Here is a 17,227-nt window from a genome sequence, read left to right as displayed (position 1 = left end):
CAGCCTGCTTGGCAAGCCTCTTTGCAAAAGCTTTCTTGGCCCAGATGCATTCTGGGACGTCATCCAGCACCCTCCCGCCCGCCGGCTCTTTCTGGCTGGCGTCCCTCTTTAATCTGGAGGGAGCTAAAAGCTTTTCTCCCTTTCTCTTTCAACCTCCGTGCCAAAGTTGGGAAGGAGCCCAACGAGTGATGTTTGATGGCGAGGCGCCTTCCCCTCACAGTAGCGGCCCATAATTTTGGTTTAATGATGGTCTGATCGCCTAGGGCAGGGGTAGGCAACCTCGGCTCTTTTATGACTCATGGACTTCAACTCCCAGAATTCCTGAACCAGCATGAGGGAAACTTTGGCCCTTCATAACTCGTGAACTTCAACTCCCAGAATTCCTGAGCCAGCATGGCTCAGCATGGAAACCTCTCCATTTCCCCTCAGCGTGGCTGGCTGAGGAATTCTGGGAGTTGAAGTCCACGAGTCATAAAAGAGCCGAGGTTGCCTACCCCTGGCCTAGGGCGAGGAGGAGATCCTAGGTGACCAGACAGGGACCGTTTAACGCAGAGCTGGGAAAAAAGGATCGCTTCGGATGCCAGCTGGAAAATGCTGATTTTTTGGTTTTTTAAGTGGGCCTCACGCTCACAATGTGCCGCATGCCCCAGTTTCCCTTCCGTTTCTCCCTCTCCTTGTAGACAGAAAGCTAATATAGGTAGTCCTCGACTTACAACAGTTCGTTTAGCCACCGTTCAAGGTTACAACGGCACTGAAAAAAGAGACTGGTCACCATTTGTCACATTTACGAACTTTTCAGCATACCCCCCGCCCCCCGTGGTCACGTGACCAAAATTTGGACGCTTGGCAATTGACTCTTTATGACGGTCGCAGTGTCCCGGGGTCACGTGATCCCCTTTTGCGACCATCTGACGAGCAAAGCCAACGGGGGAAACCAGATTCGCTTAACGACAGTGTTACTTAACAGCTGCAGCGATTCACTTAAGAACCGTGGCAAGGAAGGTCGTAAAATGGGGCAAAATCCACTAAACAAATGTCTCACTTATCAGCGGATGGTGGGAACATTTCATAAAATACACTATTTTTATTCTATTTTAATAATAATAATAATAATAATAATAATAATAATAATAATAATAATAATAATAATAAAATATTCTATTATTCTATTCTATTTTTACTTTATTTTTCCCTAGCAATTCTATGCTGTTGCATTTCAAGCCAACTCTGGGCACATTTTTAGTCTGTGTGTGATCTTATCACTGCAAAGACCTAACTCCATGTTTTTTTCCCTATCTTTTTGCTTCCCTGAAATAACGGATTGCGTTCCAGGGAACCCACAAAGTCGGGTAAGCCTAAGAAATTGTGTCTATGCTTGGGGAAAACAGTGGGGCCCTTTGGGGCGGCCCCAAAGTGCTGATCCTCGGGTCACAATGTGTGCGAGAGCCAGTTTAGTCTAGTGGTGAAAGCACCAGGATAGAAACTGGGAGACCGTGAGTTCTAGTTCCGCCTTAGGCATGAAAGCCATCTGGGGGACATTAGGCCAGTCACTAGGAGACAGTGAGTTCTAGTCTTGCCTTAGGCATGAAAACCAGCTGAGAGACTTTGGGCCAATTCACCAGGAGATGGTGAGTTCTAGTCCCACCTTAGGCATGAAAGAGAGCTGGGTGACTTTGGGCCAATCATCAGGAGACTGTGAGTTCTAGTCCCGCCTTAGGCATGAAAGAGAACTGGGTGACTTTGGACCAATCACCAGGAGATTGTGAGTTCTAGTCCCACCTTAGGCATGAAAGAGAGTTGGGTGACTTTGGGCCAATCATCAGGAGACTGTGAGTTCTAGTCCCGCCTTAGGCATGAAAGAGAACTGGGTGACTTTGGACCAATCAACAGGAGATTGTGAGTTCTAGTCCTGCCTTAGGCATGAAAGAGTGCTGGGTGACTTTGGTCCAATCATCAGGAGACGGTGAGTTCTAGTCCTGCCTTAGGCATAAAATCCGGCTGGGTGACTTTGGGGTACTCATGCTCTCTCTGCCAAACCCACCTCACAGGGTTGTTGTGGGACTAAGGAGAGGAGGAAGGAACGTTAGGTATATTTGTTGCCTTGAGTTACTTATAAAGTAATAAAGGTAGGATAAAAATCTGATGAATAATAATATTAGTAAATAATAATATAGGGGAACCTCAGATAATCAGTCCTGGGTGTTTTCAAGTCTCTTGTCGTCTGCTTAGAAAATGGAACCAGGTTTTGGGTGGCTGGTTCTGCAAAGCATGCACACACACAAACACACAGATACCGCAAACTCACAACACTTTGGGAAAAAAAATACCTGACCAGGTTTTATTTATTATTCATTTATTACATTTATTGGCCATCCATCTTCCCCCAGGGCAACTCTGGATGGCCTACAACAGGGGTCTTCAAACTTGGCCCTTTTATGACTTGTGGACTTCAACTCCCAGAGTTCCTCTGCCTGGCTGAGGAATTCTGGGAGTTGAAGTCCACAAGTCATAAAAGGGCCAAGTTTGAAGATCCCTAGCCTACATTTTTGTTTTACATGAGGTTTTGTATCGTTCTACTGTAACTGTATATTCTCATTGGTTGACAGTTCCTGCTTCCAGTCTCCTGAACGATTTTTGAATAGCTTTCACATTGAATCAGAAAAAAAATAAAATTTTATAATAGATATATCTGTCTGAGGTGAGAGGGGTGATCCCAGGCTGTAGGCTGGTGAAGATAGATTACAGATCTCAGGATTCCCAGCCCATGCCAACGATGGCTGAACTGCTTGAAGACCCTTTGGTTGTAATTCAACCAGCTGGAGAGGGCTTTGGATTGAAGAACCTAATAGAACAGTATTTCTCAATCTTGGGCACTTTGAGATGGGTGGACTTCAACTCCCAGAATTCCCCAGCCAGCATAGGGAGTTGAAGTCCACCCATCTTAAAAGTGGCCAAGGTTGAAAAACATTGACTTACTTCAGGGGTCTTCAAACGGCCCTTTTATGACTTGTGGACTTCAACTCCCAGAATCACATGCCTGGCTGAGGAATTCTGGGAGTTGAAGTCCACAAGTCATAAAAGGAACAAGTTTGAAGACCCCTGCCCTACTTGGTATCTTTAACAAAGCAACTCCCAGAATTCCCCAGCCGGCAGACTGGGCTGGGGAAAAGTAATCTTGTCATTAAATATAGCCACCGTCCTATGTTTAGGAGCAGGTCTCCAACTTTAAGACTTGTGGACTTCAACTCCCAGAATTCCTCAGCCAGCCATGCTGAGGAGAATTTTGGGAGTTGAAGTCCACAAATCTTAAAAGTGGCCAAGGTTGGAGACCAGGGGTCTTCAAACCTGGCCCCTTTTATGACTTCTGGGAGTTGAAGTCCACAAGTCATAAAAGGGGCCAAGTTTGAAGGCCCCTGTGGGAGACCCCTGACTCAAAGCACCAGAAATGGACCTCTGTTTTCTCGAGGCTTGCTTCCGTTCAGTCATTTGCCCCCTTCGCTTCTCCGCAACCCACAGAGCACTTCCGCGTCTCCTCCAGAGAGCCCGCAAGATGAAGAACGGCGGGAAGACAGCAGGGGGAAGGGCAAGCCGCCGGACAAGGAAGAGGTGGGACGTTATGTGAGTGTCTCTTTTTAATACTCAGGGAATTTTTGTCCTGACGGAAGGCGGGTGTCTGGCTTGAGCAGCCCCAAATAGCTAAAAATAGCATGGTGCAGCAGTTAGAGCAGTGCTTCCCAAACCTGGTTAAATTGTACAAACTTGGGTTAAAAGTGCTTTTCTTTGAGACATGACGCCATTACCTATCACAACCGGGACATTTAAATTATAGGCAGTCCTCGACTCACGATTGGTTGCTTAACAGCCGTTCAAAGCTAAAAAAAAAAAAAGCTGTAGGCAGTCCTCATGTTACGACCACAATTGAGCCCAAAATTTCTGTTACTAAGCGAAACATGTTTTAAATGAGTCTTGCTCCATTTTGCGACCTTTCTTGCCACAGTTGTTAAGTGAACCACTGCACTTCTTAAGTTAATAATAATAATATTGATGATGATGATGATGATGATGATGATGAAAGGCACCTTGGAGATCATCTAGTCCAACCCCCCTACTCAGGCAGGAAAATAACACGGTTGTTATGTAAAGCCGGCTTCTTCCTTAACTTTGCTTGTCAGAAGGTCGCAAAAAGAGATCATCTGACCCTGGGACACTGCAACCGTCATAAATACGAGTCAGTTGTCAATTGTTTGAAGTTTGATCCTGTGACCATGAGGATGTTGCAACAGTCGTAAGTGTGAAAAATGGTGCCGTTGTAACTGCTGTAAGTCAAGGATGTATAAACCGTCCTCAAAGTTATGACTGCTGCATGGCCCCCTTGCCACATGATCACATTTCTGGTGCTTGGCAACTGGCTCAGCTTTATGACCAATTTTAGTATCCCATAGTCACTTGAGTGTGATTTGTGACTTTTTCCCTTTTTCCAGCAGAGATATGGCCAAAAAATGACCTTTGGATATGCTGGATTTGCTTAGTAGCCACATGGTTCCCTCAATGATCATATGGTGACCTGCTTAAGCAAACATCTTTAAAATGGTCATAAAATTGAGTCAGGTCACATAGCGACCCAGTTGATGCCTGCAATGACCTATAACCAAAATTCTAGCCTCAATTGCAGTGAATAGAATAGAATAGAATAGAATAGAATAGAATAGAATAGAATAGAATAGAATAGAATAGAATAGAATAGAATAGAATCTGGAAGGGACCTTGGAGGTCTTCTAGTCCAGCCCCCTGCTCAAGCAGGAGAATCTATGCCATTTCAGACAAGTGATTGTCCAGTCTCTTCTTAAAAAACCTCCAGTGATGGGGTGCCCACGATTTCTGGTGGCAAGTTGTTCCACTGGTTAATTGTCCTCACTGTCAGGAAGTTACTCCTTGATTCCAAGTTGCTTTTCTCTTTGGTCAGTTTCCAACCATCGTTTCTTGTCCTGCCCTCTGGTGTTTAGGAGAATAATGTGGCCCCCTCTTCTTTGTGCCAGACCCTCAAATACTCGGAAGACTGCTATCAATACTGGAGTAGGACTACCTGTAACTTAAAGATTGCCGCATGTACCAAAGTGTATTTGAAAACTCCCCCCAAAGCATTCCTGTTAAGATGAACTTACCAATGATAATTTGTTGAAATGGCAGAGGTCACTCCGTGCTGTTCTTTTGACAAGGCAGATAGTCCTCAGTTTCCAACTGTCCCTTTGAAGTTACGACGGCACTGAAAGCAGTGACTGACTTAGCCGCTGTAGCGCTTCACTTAACGACTGCGGCAAGGAAGGTCGTAAAATGGGGCAAAACGGACTGAACAACTCTCTCGCTTAAGCGGTGGAGAGATTTTGGGCCCGACGGCGGTCGTAAGCCGAGGACCGCCTGTAAGATAGGAAGGCCTTCGGTTGCCATCGTTCAGCGACCGTCACAAGGCTGCGGGAGGATAGGAATCACAAAGGTCAAAAGTTGGGTCAGCTTTTCCGATGATGCCCTGAATTACAACCTAGGATTAAGATCCAGGCCCGTCCGAAGGTCCACTGGGCAGCCAGGCTCATTAGTGGGAGCCACGGTTCACTTCAGTCAGATTAGAGTGCTAATTTGCTTTGAAATAGACGGAGGGAGGGCGGGAAGGGGGGGCGTGGAGGTCTTAGGGATTTGCTACTGACTTCTACTGGTTAGATACCATCAAGTTGGGGCCGCCTCTTAGCAACCCCATATAAATAGTTTACTTTTTTTCCCCCCCAGGAGATGCAGTTTTTTTCTGCTGGAAAAATAGAGAGTGGGGCCACATGGAGCCAGAGGTTTCCCCACGGATTTATACCCGGGGGGGGGCATTAAGCAGTGGGGAAAGTTTCCTTTCTGTTTTCGTTTGAAGCATCCGGTCAAAGATGGGTCAAAGCTGATGATTTTCCTTCCTTCCCTCCTTTACTCCCTCCCTGTTTTTCTCCCTCCCTTTTTCCTCCCTCCCTCCCTCCCCTTCCTCCTTCCCTTCTTTCTTCTTTCCTCCCCTCCCTCCCCTTTCTCCTTCTTTTCTTTCTCCTTTCCCTCCCTTCTTTCTCCTTCCTTCTTTCCCTCCCTCCCCCGTTTTCCTCTTCCGTTTTTCCTTCCTTCTTTCCCTCCCTCCTTTCTCCTTCCATTTTCCTCCCCCTCCCTTTTCCTTCCTTCCTTCTTTCCCTCCCTTTCTCCTTCCCTGTTTTCCTCCCCCTCCCTTTTCCTTCCTTCCTTCCTTCCTTCCCTCCTTTCTTTCTCCTTCTTTTGTTCCTTCCTTTCCTCCCTCCCCTTTCTCCTTTTTTCCTTCCTTCCCTCCCTCCTTTCTCCTTCCTTCTTTCCCTCCCTCCCTCATTTCCCTCCCTCTCTCCCTTTTTCCTCCCTTCCTTCCCTCCTTCCTTTCTCCTTCCCTGTTGTCCTCCCTCCCTCCCTTTTTCCTTCCTTCCTTCCCTTCCTCCCTCCCTCCCTTCTTTCTCCTTCCTTCCTTCCTTCCCTTCTTTTTCCTTCCTTCCTTCCTCCCTCCCTCCCTTCTTTCTCCTTCCTTCCTTCCTTCCTTCCCTCCCTTTTTTCTTCCTTCCTTCCTTCCCTTCCTCCCTCCCTCCCTTCTTTCTCCTTCCTTCCTTTCTTCCTTCCTTCCTTCCTTCCTTCCCTCCCTTCTTTCTCCTTCCTTCCTTCCTTCCTTCCTTCCTTCCTTCCCTCCCTCCCTTCTTTCTCCTTCCTTCCTTCCTTCCTTCCTTCCTTCCTTCCTTCCTTCCTTCCTTCCCTCCCTCCATCCCTTCTTTCTCCCTTCCTTCCTTCCTTCCTTCCTTCCTTCCTTCCTTCCTTCCTTCCTTCCTTCCTTCCCTCCCTCCCTCCCTCCCTTCTTTCTCCCTCCTTCCTTCCTTCCCTCCCTCCCTCCCTCCCTCCCCATTTCTTTTTCCTGGCGGCCTTGCAGGAAAGCGATGGGGAGAGGAGCGATTGCAACCTGATTGTGGACGAGGTAAGTGGCGGTAGCCCTTCCGTTCTGTGGGAAGCTTTGCCTCCTGCTGCAGGCAAGAGCAAACCTCGTGAGGTTTTCACACTAAATTATTCAGGAGCTTCAAAGCTGCTGGATTCCGGGCGGTTTCAACATCCATCGGCTTTATTTCTCCACGCAGCTTTGCATTCCCCCCCCCTTTTAAAGTCTTAATTATACTTCGGGCTCATTCTGGGGGTCAGGCCAGCCACTTCGTTCTGGCAAGCTGAAAGCCGTGGCTTTTTGACCTGGATGGGCTATTGCTCCCTCGGTGCATCTTTATCCCTGCAGGAACCTGGAAGCGTTCGCACCCTCCCTACCACCGTAGAAAACCCGAGACACGTTTGAGAATTTGCACCTGGATTTTTCTTCCCTTGTGCCAACTTGGTGCCCCACAAATACCCACTTGCAACCTCTGGAATCGGCCCCGCTCGGATAAAATCTCATCTAAACCCAAAGCCGGACTGAACACGTTACAAAATGAACATGAAACCTTTTGCTACCTAATAAAATAAAGTTCAATGTAGAGAAAAGTAAGGCTTTACACTTAGGCAAGAAAAATCAAATGCAAAGGAATAGTATAGACCAGGGCCAGACAACCTTGGCTCTTTTATGACTGGTGGACTACAACTCCCAGAATTCCTGAGCCAGCCACGCTGAGGGGAAAGGGAGAGCTTGCCATGCTGAGCCATGCCGGCTCACGAATTCTGGGAGTTGAAGTCCACGAGTCATGAAGGGGCCATAGTTCCCTCATGCTGGCTCAGGAATTCTGGGAGTTGAAGTCCACGAGTCATGAAGGGGCCATAGTTCCCTCATGCTGGCTCAGGAATTCTGGGAGTTGAAGTCCACGAGTCATGAAGGGGCCATAGTTCCCTCATGCTGGCTCAGGAATTCTGGGAGTTGAAGTCCATGAGTCATGAAGGGGCCATAGTTCCCTCATGCTGGCTCAGGAATTCTGGGAGTTGAAGTTCACAAGTCATGAAGGGGCCGTAGTTCCCTCATGCTGGCTCAGGAATTCTGGGAGTTGAAGTCCGCGAGTCATGAAGGGACCATAGTTACCTCATGCTGGCTCAGGAATTCTGGGAATTGAAGTCCACGAGTCATAAAAGAGTCAAGGTTGCCTACCCCTGGTATAGGCGGAACCTGGCTCAATAGAAGTAACTGTGAGAGGGATCTCGGAGTTCTAGTGGGCAATCACTTAAATGTGAGCCAGTAGTAGTAGTAGCTGCCAAAAAAGCCAACGCAATCCTAGGCTGCATTAACAGAGGGATAGAATCAAGATCACGTGAAGTTCTAGTACTGCTTTATAAGGCCTTAGTAAGGCCACCCTTAGAATACTGCATCCAGTTTTGATCATCGTATTATAAAAAGTTGTGGAGACTCTGGAAAGATTGCAGGGAAGAGCAGCAAGAGATGATTAGGGAACTGGAGGCTGAAACATACGAAGAACGGTTGCAGGAATTGGGTATGTCTAGTTTAACGAAGAGAAGTGTGAGGGGTGACATGACAGCGGTCTTCCAGTATCTCAGGGGCTGCCCCAAAGAAGAGGCACTCAAGCTATTCTCCAAAGCACCAAAAGGCAGGTTAAGAAGCAGTGGATGGAAACGAATCAAGGAGAGAAGCAACCTGGAACTAAGGAGAAACTTCCTAACAGGGAGAACAATTAACCAGTGGAACAGCTTGCCACCAGAAGTTGTGGGGGCTCCATCACTGGAGGCTTTTAAGAAGAGACTGGACAGCCACTTGTCTGAAATAGTTTAGGGCAGGGGTAGGCAACCCCGGCTCTTTTATGACTCATGGACTTCAACTCCCAGAATTCCTGAGTCAGCGTAGTTGAAGTCCATGAGTCATAAAAGAGCCGAGGTTGCCTACCCCTGGTTTAGGGTCTCCTGCTTGAACAGAGGGCTGGAATAGAAGACCTCTGTTATTCTGTTTGAAAATTCTCCCTACATTAGTGATCATTTGAAGTTGCAACAGCCCTGAATACAGTGACTTACGGCCAGTCCTTGCACGTATGACCGTTGCAATATTCCCCGCGGTCACATGATCAAAATTTGGGTGCTTGGCAACCCGGCATGTGTTTCCAATGGTTACAGCAACCTGTGTGTGTGTGTGTGTGTGTGTGTGTGTGTGTGTGTGTGTGATGTGATCGCTAAAGATACCTTAACAAATACCTTGCTTAGCAATGCAAATCCCGGTCCCAATTGTCCTAAATTGTGGACTACCTGAAGCGGAATCTACAATTAACAATTATAGATTGCTAATTAAGTATCTTAATTAAGTTTAATTCCACCGGTTAATTGAGAACAATTAATCAGTGGAACGGCTTGCCTTCACAAGTGGTGGGTGCTTCATCACGGGAGGTTTTTAAGAAAAGAGTGGACAGCCACTTCCAGCTCTGTTCTGATTGATTGATTAAATATGGCACTGAGCAAGGAGGGTTGGACTAGATGACCTCTGAGTCTCCTTCTAGTCCGTGATTCGGTAGACACTGAGTTAACCTCTCTTTCTGGCTGCGCACGATTAATGAATCAGCCCAAAGATCTGGATTGTAACATATCCAGCTAAGCCCCCGAAAAGCTAGAAGCAATCAGAGTTAAAACCAACCAATGGATAGTGCCACTATCAGCTCTTTTTTTTAATCTTAACCTGGTTAAATGCACCTGTGGGAACATAGCTGGTGATGGACCACTGGCGACCATAACCTTTTTCCTCCGAAAAGACGAGAAACCAGCGTGGTACATTGGATTTCTTTGGAATTTCTGCAGGAAAAAAAAAAGAAAAGGAAAGGGAAATAATATTAGTTTTTGCGTTCTGCAGAAATGTGTCGGAAAACATTTTCTCCCCGTCGGTCCCGGGAGGATCTGGAATGATTAAAACTGAGAAAAGAAACTTTACTATGTAGGCATTAATGCGGCAGTCTGGGGTGGGCTGGGAAGAGGGAGCGAGGCGTGCGAGCTGGCAAGACACCAGAGATCTGTCTTTGGAGGTTTTCTCAAAACGCCGGGTTGGAAAATAAAATGTGTTGCTTGCGGATGGATGCCTGTGGATTCACAGGAAGCGTTTAATCCCCGGAAAAACGGGGGAAAACGGGGCCGAGAGAAAAGGGACATTTTTCAAGAAATGGGAATTAACTACTTTCTGCCAGAATTAGGGAGGTGAGGTGGTGGGTTAAAGTACAGGGAGTCCTTGACTTACAACAGTTTGTAAGTCCCTTGTCCACATCTCAGCCCAAGAAGTAACAGCAGCATGCATCACAACTTCTTTGCCCTTTCACCCCTCCCTTTTGCTTTTCTTTCGTTCCTTTCTTCTCCTTTCCCCTTCTTTCCTTCCTTCCTTCCTTCCTTCCTTCCTTCCTCACTCACTCACTTACCATAATTCCTCCCTCCCTCCTATTTTTCCTCCTTCCTTCCTTCCTTCCTTCCTTCCTTCCTTCCTTCCTTCCTTCCTTCCTTCCTTCCTTCCCCTTTTCCCCCTCCCTCCCTCCAAGTTACAATGGCACTGAAAAAAAAGTGACTTTTTCACACTTACGACCATTGCAGCCTCCTCGTTGACACGTGATTTACATCCAGAGGCTTGACAACTGACTCATGACGGTTGCAGCATCCCGGGATCAGACGATTCCCTTTTGCGACCTCCTGACGAGCAAAGTCAGTGGGGGAAGCCGGATTCACTTAACAAGGCTATTAGTAATTTAACGACAGCAGTGATTCACTTAGCAACGTGTGGCAAGAAAAGACGTTAAAAAAATGGGGCAAGGCTCACCTAACAGGTGTCTCGCTTAGCAACATACATTTTGGGCTCCATCGTGGTCGTACGTTGAGGACTCCCTGTACTTCTATGCCCAAATTTCTCTTTCTCTTTCTCTCTAATAATAATAATAATAATAATGTTGGAAGGGACCTTGGAGGTCATCTAGTCCAACCCCCCCCCCTCTCTCTCTCTCTCTCTCTCTCAAGTTTTCAGAGGCCTTCTCCCCCTCACACACACGCACACACGGCCCGAGCAGAAAGAGGCTTCTGGTTTTCCACTTCATTTTGGGAGAGCTTGAGAATTCCTTCCAATTTCCTCCTGGTGGTGATCTGAGTTCAGGGTGTGGCGGAAGGTGGCGGATGAGGCGACTATGGCTGCCAGAGATATTTCTCCCGCTCTTGACAGCCCAGCCCCACCCGGCAGCTGTTCCCCTTTCCCCCCAATTCCCCTCCTGGGGTCTTCCCATAGGGCTGAATGAAAGCGGGCGGGAGAAAGGAGTGGGCCAGGAAAGGAGGGGTATTCGCACCCCGCCCCTTGCCCACATCTCCGCCCATCCGTCACAACTTCCTGGCTTTCTCCTTCCCCCCCCCCTTTTGCTTTCCTTTTCGTTCCCCCTTAACCCTTCTTTTCTTCCTTCCTCCACCCCTTTCCCCTTTTCTTTCTTTTCTTCCTCCTTCCCTCCCTGTCTCTTTCTCTTTCTTTCCCTTTCTCTCCTCCCTCCCTCCCTCCACCACCTACTTTCCTGTTTCCTCGCTCCCTTCCTCCCTCCCTCCCTCCCTCCCTCCCTCTTTCTTTCCCTCTCTCTCCCCTTCCTCCACCTCCTACTTTCCTTTCTCCTCGCTCCATTCCTTCCTCCCTCCCTCTCTCCCTCCCTCCCTTTCTCTTTCTTTCTTTCTTTTTCTTTCTTTCTTTCTTTCTTTCTTTCTTTCTTTCTTTCTTTCTTTCTTTCTTTCTTTCTTTCTTCCTTTCTTCCTTTCTTTCTTTCTTTCCCTCTCTCTCTCTCTCCCTTCTCTCCCTTCCTCCACCTCCTACTTTCCTGTTTCCTCGCTCCCTTCCTCCCTCCCTCCCTCCCTCCCTTTCTCTTTCTTTCCCTCTCTCTCCCCTTCCTCCACCTCCTACTTTCCTTTCTCCTCGCTCCATTCCTTCCTCCCTCCCTCTCTCCCTCCCTCCCTCCCTTCCTTTCTTTCTCTTTCTTTCTCTTTCTTTCTCTTTCTTTCTTTCTTTCTTTCTTTCTTTCTTTCTTTCTTTTTTTCTTTCTTTCTTTCTTTCCCTCTCTCTCTCTCTCTCCCTTCCCTCCCTTCCTCCACCTCCTACTTTCCTGTTTTCTCCCTCCCTCCCCCCCCATCAAACCGAATGAGAAACAACAGGGAGAAAATGCAGATAAATCTTCCTACAGGGCACCTTTAAAAAGCATCATTTCACCCTCTCTCAGGCCGCTCTTGTTTGGGCACAGCTAAGAGGCTTCTTCTGCCCCGCCTGTTTTATAAAATTGCTCTGCTTAATGTGGTGGTTTCGTTTTCGTTTTGTTTTTTTCCTCCCCTCCCACCACTTCAAAGCATTCTTGGCTTTTATTTTCCTTGGCACAAACAGAGACTGCACATGGTCGAGTTCCCTTTTTTTTTTTCTGTTTACGCTGACGGAAAGGAAGAAAGACAAAGCAGAGAACGTGCACAGGCCTTTCGCCCGTTCCCCAGAAGTTAAATCAACCTTCCATTATTGTTTGCTAGACCTCCAGATGTTCCAGTCCAACCTCCAGAAATTGCAGGGCTTGGCTCCTTCTTCTTTGGGGGCAGCCCCTGGGAGATTGGAAGACTGTCAGAACCTCGTCCTTCTCTTCATTTAAACTGGACGTACCCGATTCCTGCAACCGGTCTTCGTATGTTTGATCCTCCAGGCCCCTTAATCAGCTTTGTTGCTCTTCTTTGCACTCTTTCCAGAGTCTCAACATCTGCAGGATCCCCCTGGGAATACTTAATGACCCAGCTCCGAATTTCCATGATCAGCCCGCCCCTCCCCCCCATTCACATGACTGCATTTCAGCCACTGGACTGCATTAAGATAAAAAAAGGTAAAGGTAAAGGTTCCCCCGCACATGCATGCTACTCGTTTCTGACTCTAGGGACCAATGTTCATCTCCGTTTCAAAGCCGAAGAGCCAGCGCTTGTCCGAGGACGTCTCCGTGGTCATGTGGCCGGCATGACTGGACGCCAAAGGCGCACGGAACGCTGTTGTTACCTTCCCACCATAGCGGTCCCTATTTTTCTACTTGCATTTTTTACGTGCTTTCAAACTGCTAGGTTGGCAGAAGCTGGGACGAGTAACAGGCGCTCACTCTGCTACGCAGCACTCGGGATTCGACCCCGCCAAACTGCAGACCTTCTGATCGACAGGCTCAGCTTCCTAACCCACTGAGCCACCGCATCCCTTTTCTGCATTAAGATAGTCCAAAGTAAATTTCATTTATTTGGGGCAGGTGGAATTGAGGGTCAGCCTGCTCCCTCCCTGCCTTCCCCACCTCTCCCTCCCTCTCTTCCCAACCTTATTTGAGGCATTCAAAGTTATTTAAAAGAATAATAGAGTTGGAAGGGACCTTGGAGGTCTTCTAGTCCAACCCTCTGCTCATGCAGGAGACCCTATGCCATTTCAGACAAATGATTGTCTTAATCTCTTTAAAATCTTCAGTGATGGAGCACCCACAACTTCTGGAGGCAGGTTGTTCCACTGGCTAATCGTTCTAAGTCAGGAAATTTCTCCTTAGTTCCAGGTTGCTCCTCTCCTTGATTAGTTTCCATCTGTTGCTTCTTGTCCTGCCTTCGGGCGCTTTGGAGAATAGCTTGACTGCCTCTTCTTTGGGGCAGCCCCTGAGATACTGGAAGACTGCTATCCTGTCCCCCCTCGTCCTTCCCTTCATTAAACTAGACATACCCAATTCCTGCAACCGTTCTCCGTATGTTTTTTAGCCTCCAGTCCCCACCTGAAATTGCAGCCTCAACTAATATTGTATGCAACTTGAGTTCAACTGAGAATTCCTTGAAAAAGAAGAAGAAAAGGGCTAAATTCGATCTTCGTTTCCCTTTTTGCAATGGATATTTTGCATTTCCCACCGGTGGCTGGGGGATTCTGGGAACGGAAGTCCACACATCTTAAAGCTGCCAAAGAAGAACAGAATAAATGCTTGATTGTCATTTTGAACGTACACTGATCAGCATACATTAAAATGAAATTTCGTGGCAGACAGCTCTCAAAGGGCCACCCTCTCCAATGTGCACTACGTAAATAGGACAATAAGTAAATTTAATACAGAATTGTGCATATACCCACATATATAACACAAGAGAGACTACACAGTCTAGTTCGGATTATGTATACATGTGCATGGCGAGAGAGAAGTTGACCTAGAATTCAGGGGTGGGGAACCTTGGCTCTTTTATGACTGGTGGACTTCAACTCCCAGAATTCCTGAGCCAGCCATGCTGAGGGGAAAGGGAGAGGTTTCCAAGCTGAGCCATGCTGGCTCAGGAATTCTGGGAGTTGAAGTCCACGAGTCATGAAGGGGCCAAGGTTGCCTACCCCTGTGACCTAGATGGTTTTAGTGCATCTTAGTATTTAGACCAATAGCCAGTTCAGCATAGTGGTGAAGGCACCAGGCTAGAAACTGGGAGACTGTGAGTTCTAGTCCTGCCCTGGGCACAAAGCCAGCTGGTTGATCTTCAGCCAGTCCCTTTCTCTTAGCCCCAAGAAAGAGAAAATGGCAACCGATGTCTGAAAACCTTTGCCAGGGAAACTGTGCAGGCAGTATCTGAGAATAGGACACGATTAAACAATAAAATACTGTAAGCAGGGCATTTTTTCTCATAGAACGCCCAGAACGGGAGTTCTGGCACCTTTTTTGGATGGAACCTTGTAGGGTAGGCAAGGCGGGTTGTATGACATGTGTGAGTTCCGGCACCTTTTTTTTTTTTTTTTTTACAAAAAAAAAGCACTGACTGTAAGTATCCTCAATTTACGACCACAACTGAGCCTAAAATTTCCATTGCTAAGCAAGACAGTCATTAAGTGAGTATTGCCCCATTTTAGGATGCCACGTTAGGGTGCCACGGTTTCTTGCCACGGTCATTAAGTGAAATTGTTAAGTTAGCTACACGGTTGCTAAGGAATCTGTCTTCCTCATTGATTTTGCTTGTCTGAAGGTTGCAAAAGGTGATCGCCTAACCCCGGGGCACTAGCAACCGTCATAAATCTGAGTCAGTTGCTAAGCAGCTGAATTTTGATCATGTGACCATGGGGATGCTGCAACGGTCGTAAGTGTGAAAAACGGTCTTCACTTTTTCCCAGTGCCGTTTTAACTTTGAACGGTCACTCAACAAATGGATGTAAGTCGAGGACTATCTGTATGAGATTAGGTGTCTTTGTCGGCTTGTCATTCTACAGTGGCTCAATCCAATCTTTTGTTTTTCAACCTATTTTTGCAGTGTCTCCCTATGATGCCCAGTATCTCGACAAAATTGGAAGGTCTGAAATCTGTTTTTTTCCCCTTCCAGGACCCACCTTCTGAGCACGAGAGCCCACTCTGCGCCTCTTCTGCCCAACTCCTGCCCAGCCAACGGGGCTTTACGAACAGTCCAGCCTCGCCTTAGGGCATCCAGTCGCAGCACCACACCTGTCAAAGGCAAGGACCTGAATTTGGTAAGTAGAAAGGTGTTTACAACTCATTGGCTGTGTCTACACCAGAGGTCCCCAACTTTTTGGGCACCAGGGACCGGTTCCATGGAGAAAGGTTTTTCCGCGGACCGGACACTACGTGGTTTTGTGTGCTGCCTGCATCGTGAGGATAGGGCTTTGCTTCTTTGTGCAGACCGGTTGCTGGCATGCTACGGCCCGGTACCGCTCGATGGACCTTGAGTTGGGGACTCCTGGTCTACACGACTCCCCGTCCTCCTTGAATGGATAGCTGATTTACCATTTAGCAATAGCACTTAGACTAATATACCGCTTCACAGAGCTTTACAGCTCCCCCCTAAGCGGGTTGTAGAGTCAGCCTCAACAATCTGGGTCCCCGACCTCGGAAGGACGGAAGGCTGAGTCAACCTTGAGCGGTCAGGATCGAACTGCTGGCAGTGGGCAGAGTCGGCCTGCAATGCTGCATTCTAACCCCGGCTTCTCTGCGTCAGCAGATAAGCGCTCCTGGGATTTAAGGAGGGTGAGGCCTCCATCACTTCCTCCTCAGAGGGATTCCACGCCAGCCACTCTCTTAACTCCACCCCCGGCTTCAGTGGCCGATTCCACACAGGCCATGATGCTTAGGGTGGAAAGGCAAGCCAGGTGACCTGCCGCCTTCTTCCACTGGAGCATCACGGCTTCACTTATTTATTTAGCGTATGGCTGGTCACACACAATATTAAACGCACTTCATATTTACAAGTTAAAACAGTTAAAACAATTTTTTTTAAAAAAAGCAGTGATAAAACCTAAGAGGAAAACAGAAATAACATTTCAGAGTTTAATGTCGAGTTTGGAAATCCAGTCAGTAGCTGCCGTTGTTACGCAGAGGAAGTCCTTAAATCTCCTGGGTATCTTCTATTAGTGCATTCCCTCACTATATGTTGGATAGTCTGTCGAGGAGCCCTGCAATCACATTGGGCTGAAGGTGTCTTTCCCCATTTATACAGAGAATCGGCACACACCCCATGAGTCGTTCTAATTCTATTGTAAGTCACCCATATGTGTCGGGGTAGGTTAAATCCTGGAGGTATACTATTAGGATTAACTAGTCAAGGAGAGAAGCAACCTAGAACTAAGGAGAAACTTCCTGACAGTTAGAACAATTAACCAGTGGAACAACCTGCCTCCAGAGGTGGTGAATGCTCCAACACTGGAGGTTTTTAAGAAGAGACTGGACAGCCATTTGCCTGAAATGGTATAAGGTTTCCTGCCTGAGCAGGGGGTTGGACTAGATGACCTCCAAGGTCCCTTTCCAACTTTATTATTATTATTATTAAGTATATGCTCAGAAATATCTTGGGAGGTATAGCTACTCCATGCTTCCATCCACTTTTGTGTGGTGCTCTGATGTTCGGCCAGCAGCTTAAACGCTGTGAGGAGCGGTGGATTTCTTGACTTTAATCGACATCTTAAGAGATCAGAGGTGTAACCATGAATGGGTAGGGAGGAGTTTAGCAGGATCTTACTATACTCCCGAATGAGACCTTCTTGTCGTTGTAAGTGCGGGGGGAGTATGTGGCTAAGAACTCGGTAGCCAGTGAATAGGTGTAGATTTTATGCACCCAGTAATTAATCTCATCGTATGGTTGAGTTGAGCATCAACAAATCTTGTATGTGAGCTGTTTATCCATACAGGTGCGCATTATTCCGCTACAGAGTCGCAAAGCCCAAGGCTGCGCATCGAAGAGTTGGAGCTGAAGCTCCCCAAGTTGTTCCGCACAGTTTTTGCAGAATGTT

The 17,227-nt window shown here is 47.4% G+C and overlaps 1 protein-coding gene across 1 annotated transcript in view; it reads left to right on the top strand.

Moving 5' to 3' along the window:
- LOC310632874 (transducin-like enhancer protein 2) overlaps window positions 1-17,227 on the top strand; it is a gene marked incomplete at its 5' end in the record, with an annotated part of 45,248 nt that overhangs the window by 16,113 nt on the left and 11,908 nt on the right. The window contains 6 exon segments of the mRNA XM_083350332.1: window positions 1,333-1,349; window positions 3,517-3,606; window positions 6,956-7,000; window positions 15,310-15,399; window positions 15,401-15,454; window positions 15,996-16,081. Of these exon segments, the coding sequence (XP_083206458.1) occupies window positions 1,333-1,349; window positions 3,517-3,606; window positions 6,956-7,000; window positions 15,310-15,399; window positions 15,401-15,454; window positions 15,996-16,081 (382 nt within the window).

The sequence above is a fragment of the Vipera ursinii genome, assembly GCF_947247035.1.
Source record: "Vipera ursinii genome assembly, chromosome: 1".
Lineage (NCBI taxonomy): Eukaryota > Metazoa > Chordata > Lepidosauria > Squamata > Viperidae > Vipera > Vipera ursinii.
The sequence above is the reverse complement of the archived record's forward strand: the minus strand, read 5'-3'. Positions and strand labels throughout refer to the sequence as shown.